The sequence below is a fragment of the Gossypium hirsutum genome, chromosome A03, assembly GCF_007990345.1.
Source record: "Gossypium hirsutum isolate 1008001.06 chromosome A03, Gossypium_hirsutum_v2.1, whole genome shotgun sequence".
Taxonomy (NCBI): domain Eukaryota; kingdom Viridiplantae; phylum Streptophyta; class Magnoliopsida; order Malvales; family Malvaceae; genus Gossypium; species Gossypium hirsutum.
This window is the reverse complement of record NC_053426.1, coordinates 92,632,682-92,638,241: the sequence shown is the minus strand read 5'-3', so window position 1 is coordinate 92,638,241 and position 5,560 is coordinate 92,632,682. Positions and strand designations below refer to the sequence as shown.

The 5,560-nt window shown below is 34.6% G+C and overlaps 1 protein-coding gene across 1 annotated transcript; it reads left to right on the top strand.

The window, feature by feature from the left end:
- Positions 1 to 2,484: 2,484 nt before the first annotated feature.
- Positions 2,485 to 5,248, top strand: LOC107886457 (protein kish). Its single transcript, XM_016810421.2, has 4 exons — positions 2,485 to 2,687; positions 2,803 to 2,909; positions 3,909 to 3,943; positions 4,988 to 5,248. The coding sequence occupies exons 1-4, from the start codon at positions 2,685 to 2,687 to the stop codon at positions 5,053 to 5,055; spliced, it is 213 nt and encodes a 70-aa protein (XP_016665910.1). The 5' UTR covers positions 2,485 to 2,684; the 3' UTR covers positions 5,056 to 5,248.
- Positions 5,249 to 5,560: the final 312 nt, after the last annotated feature.

Genomic DNA, 5,560 nt, shown 5'->3' with positions numbered 1-5,560 from the left:
GTTAAGGATTGGAGAGTGTTTCGGCAACAAAGGCACGATCGGTAACCAATTTCGGTGTGGTTTCGTGACCACTCAGGTGTGTGCCCCCGCACGGGCGGTCCACACGGCCTTGCATGATTAGGAATTAGAGTTTTCGAGTAAAATTTGGTGCCATACAGCCGTGTGGCCAATTTGGGGATTTTTGTCAATTTTCACATGGTTGTGTCCCCTCGGTACACAGGCGTATGTGTTTGGGAATTAGGGATTTAGTGATTTGGTACCACACGACTATGTTGTTAATTTGGGGATTTAGGGATTTTACACGTGTGTGTGTTTTGGACACACGGCTATGTCTGGTGGGCACACGAGTGTGTGAAACCCTTAAGAAGACCGTGTCTGTTCTATACCTTATTTTAGCATATTTAGTAGTGAGTTACACGACCTGTTCACACGGTTGTGTCCCTGGCTCATACGAGCGTATACCTCAGCCACACGGCCATGTGCCTCACTACACATGGGTGTTTTGACTCCCACACGGCCTAGGTTTTTCCACACAACCGGAACACACGGTCGTGTGGTCTTAAGTCACCAATTTTAGTTTGTGTATGTTTTTTATCTGATAATGCATCTGTGTATTCCGACCCTTGGTTAGACTTTAGTAAGGGTAATTATGTCTTTGTATTTGTGGCTATGTGCTCTGCTTATGTGTTATTTGTGACTGTGGTGTGAGATGACTGATTTTGAACCCGGTTAGCCTGGTGTGTGTGCACGTGTTTAACTGTCTGTTGATACATTCAATGTTTCTGTGGGATTGTATGCATACATACACTTATATAAATAAATATTTGGGTTGGTTGTGAAGAGAAGGAAGACTGATTTTGATCTGATCTGGCAGTTTTACTGTAACTTATTCGTACAGCGGATTACCGCACTATACTGCATATACGTCAGCTTTGCTGCATGCTAATCACTATACCGCTTATACGCCAACCATGTTGCGTACTATTATTTAAGTCCTTAGACCACATACATGGTCTGTAGGCTTGGATGGGCCTTCAAGGTCCTAGTGGTGTGTTTGGTTGGATGAGCTTAAACAGCTCTTTTGAGCTGTGATCGGGGGACGAAGAGGTGTTTTGGTTGAATGGGTGGGTTTTTAAATCTTGACTGCATTCATATGCATCTGTTAAAGTGTTCTAGGTGTAAGATTATTTGACCGTATTCAGTCTATCTAAATAAAGCTTGTGTTGAGTATTCAGTGTGTGAGTTGGTTTGCTTGACTGTTACATGTGCTAGAACGTTGGTTCCAAGTTTGTTTTCTACTTTTGCATGCCCTTGTAGGTATGTTTTGCCAATAAACTACCATCTGGAGTTCTCTTCTGTAAATCTATTGTTAATCGTTTTGAACTCACACTGAGCTCATGTAGCTCAGCCCTCTTAGTGTTTCCCTTGTAGGTGCATTTCTGAATTCTGGCGTTAGACTCGGTATGCGGAGGTCTCAGACAATCACGGTGAAAAAATAAATTAACAGTTCTTCTTTTTTATTTTTTTAATTCAGTTTCGAATTGTAAGGTTTTGTAAAAACTGTGGTACAGGTTCTATTTTGATTTTTCTTGTAAATCTTATTTTGTTCATAAATTAACTTAACTTTAATTTTTCTGATTGAAATCTAAAGCGGTAAATGTCCTTAGTTCGTAAAGAGATAAATATGTTTGTAATGGAATTTGGGATAACTTGTTTTGTAAAATTTTCCTACGATCACTTCAGTGATCAATATAACTTCTAAGATTCAGTCTAAACTTTTAGACCAAATTTAGGAGCGTTACAGTTATTATCCCACATATTTTTTTCTAATAAATTTTAATCCAAATTAAATGAATGTACATACAAGTCTACCCTCAAGAATTTATGAGAAATAAATTATTTAAATTTATAATGTGCAATTACAACAACTTATGATATATTATGATGTTGCCAAGCATTTAAATATAGGTATGTATAAAGCTTGTTTATTTCTCCAAGTAAAAAGGAAAAAAGTGTTATCTTTTCTCCTTTAATTTTATAATATGTGGGTCTATAGTTAATTTTTTTTGGTAAATTTTTTAATTGATTACTCATATTTTCATTTCGGTCACTCAAATAAAAATTATTTTTTATCATAATTAAATATTTTAATTACCTAACCATTAATTCACTAATCACATCTGATGTAGCAGCACTTCACATTATGTCCACATAAGTAATTCTTGTTAGGAAAATAGTTTCCATGTAATTATATAATATTTTTAATCCACTTATTTTTAATCCATTTTATTTTACTTATTTTTACCCATAATTACATAGAAACTATTTTCCAACAAGGATTACTTATCTGGACATGATGTGGAATGCCAAAGATGGTTAAAATGTTTAATTATTCAGTAATGACATGTGGAGTATTGACGTGGCGCAACGTGATTCGTTAATGAAGTAGTTCTAGATTTGCTTTCCCTTTTTTCTTTTTGCTCGCTGCCCTAATTTATAATTCCAAAAAAACTCCCTAATCCTCACTAGCTGGAAAATTGGTACCTCATTGCCTTTCAATAAAAATTGCATTTTGATTTTTGATCCAAAGCCTTTTTTTTTTCTTTTTTTTTTAATTTTACCTTCTTTTTGCTACTGGGCATTTGAAGTGGATAATCGATCAATCAAAGAAAGATCCCGAAGCCATGGTAAGAAAAACCCTAACTTTCTATTTTTCCGATTTTGTTGAAATCGCTTTCTTCTTCTTTTAATTTTCCGAAATCAGTAAAAAGTTAAAATTAATTTTCTGATGTGCGCTTTCAGTCGGCACTCTTCAATTTCCATTCATTCTTAACGGTAGTGCTATTGGGAATCTGCACCTGCACTTACTTGAAGATGCAATTTCCAGCTATCCTTGAACAGAGAACTGGGTATATCCTTTCGCTCTCTTTCTAATTTTCTTCTATTTATTTTATTCGTTTATTGTTGAATAGTTCTCATTACTATATTTGTAGTTGATTTAAGCTTGTATTTTCATTTCAATCAGAACTGATTTTGGCAATTGAATGCTAGATTTTGTGCCTTGGCATAATTGTTAAATGTCTGCAAGTCATGCAGTTAGTTTTGTAGTGGTTTTGTAGTTGTTTTAGCTTTGTAATTTGGAAAAACTGCCTTTGAGCTGGAAACTTTTGAGATGGGGGATGTTGGGGCGATTGCCACTATAATCAAGTTGTATGTGATTAAGTCATACAGTTAGTTTGTGTTCGTATAGATGAGTTAGATTTGTAATTTGGAATAGCTACGTTGAACTGAAAATTATTGAGATGGGGGATGTTGGGGCAGTTGATGTTGTAACCAAATGTTTGTGGAGCTAGATTTCCTCTATTGTATATTCCATCCATTGCAAAAAAGAAATTAAAAGAGAAAGAGAAGGAAAACAGATGATTTCTAACTATGCTGGTTTTGATTTTTGCCTTATTTCATCTTTGAGCAATTCAAATTTATTGTCTTATGTCTTGATTTTGTTTGATGCAATTTTGCAAATTAAATGGACTGTTTTGGGTGGCATCTAGCCAGGCAACAAATATAGTCACAGTGATATAGTTGTAAGTTTAGCATTGGTGAAGTTTGAAGTAGAGTTCTCAATCTTAACAAGAAATTTTTTTGGCTTTTTTCTCTTTTTCTGATCATGTGCATCTTCTTAGATAACTTCAACTTCTTGATTTCTTTCTCTATGAAGAGCTTAGATTAATTAAAGTTGCATAACTCCAGTTAATCTTGGCCCTCTTTGTCTTTTCTCTTTGGTATCTCAATTGGTTATATTAACATTTTTGTTTCTAATATTTATAGCTTCTACTTTGGAATCAGAAATTATTGGTAGGAAGTGTTGAGAATTGGAGCTAATTTGGTGTAATATGCTTGTTTGGCAGGTTCCGTGGTTTCTTTTGGAAGGCAGCCAGAATAGGTGGGTCTCCTTTTCTGCTTGGTTTACTTCTTTCTGGTTGCATTGAGAATTTGGAATAGTCATGTAGTGTCCCCTGTTCTGAATCTTATTTGGACATATAATGTTTATCGTGTATGAAGCCTTTAAATTAGTTGATAATAAATATGATAGTGATTGGCTCAAAAATGCAGGATGATAATTATCTATGATTCCAAAACGATTCTGGAAATGAGACTAAAAGTGAAAGACTAAAATTTAGCTATATCATTTTTAAATAATCATATTGTATAGAGAACTTGTGCTTTGTTTTAGAATTAAAATCTCATAAAGTCGTGAATTAGAATAGGATGGTAATGATATTTTGACTGGGAGGGAAAGGGATGACAATAATGATAAAGTTGAACAGCAGTCATGGGGTTTAGGCAGTTATTTTCACATAAGAACAATTATTTGTATTGATGCTCTATTCTTTTTTGCAATAATTGGCATGAAGAAGCACCTGAATTGTTCCGTTTGTTGTTTATACCAACTTAAAAGCCTTTGACTTGTGAGTTTACTGCTTTAATTGGTTGTGAATGAACTATGATTGTTATACAATATCAGTTTTTGTTTGTCGGAAATCCATAATGAGATAAGTTGTCTCTTGAGCTATTTGTGTAATAGAGTTGCATTTGCAACCTGCCGTTTAAGTTCAAGACCATATATATGCAGATGGGCATGTTAATTTAAATATTTATGTGCGCCAAATATTTCATTTGTAGCTCATAATTTTTGCCATAAATAAATATATACTCTACATTTGCTAACTGGTATTATTGCTTCATTAAAAGGTTCTTTTAGTACCTTGTGTCCTGGACTCCTTTTCATTTGAAAGGTTATTTCTTGTAGAAAATTAGGCATGTATTTGGGATTGAATTAGAGTGGATCCCAATGATGTGGAACTTTAGTTGAGCCATTTTGGAATGTAGGTTGCAAAAAAAAAATCTGAAACTCATTCGATGTTTTACCCTTTCATTGGCAATGCATTACAATTTGTGGGACTAACTAGTATATTTCTTGAATCAGGTGAACGGTTAAGTCCCTGGGTGGCCGTAGGATGCTTCACAATGGGTGTCTCAATAATATTTTTCTGAACAAGGAGCACACCCTCTACTGTTCGGAGGAGGGATCCAATCTTTGCCGTGTGAGCTATTGTGTCTCTTGTTGAAATTTAACATGTTTAAAAGTGTTTGGATGATGAAAAGAGTTTTGTTAACACTGTTGGAAGAACTATGTAACAAACTTATTTCAAAAGCACCCTAGCATTCTTTGGCTGATTGTTCTTTATTGATGATTTTTCAGTTAGCATTTTGCATTATGATCTAACATTACCTGCGGTGTGCCTACAATTTATGGTGAATGGATTACTCCAATTGCGTAATTTGATTCTTTTCGTTTATATAGTTAAACCTTCTTGTCTTCCTTTTCATCATCTCCCAGTTGTTTTACTGAAACTCCTTGTGTTGCTGATTTTGCGATTTCAGTTTATTTAATTATTGCAAATGGAGAGATTTGAACTTTCAGAATGGGTATACGAACTGATTGAGTTAAACCCAGGGTTTAGAGTAATACCCATACCATACATGATACATATGCCTA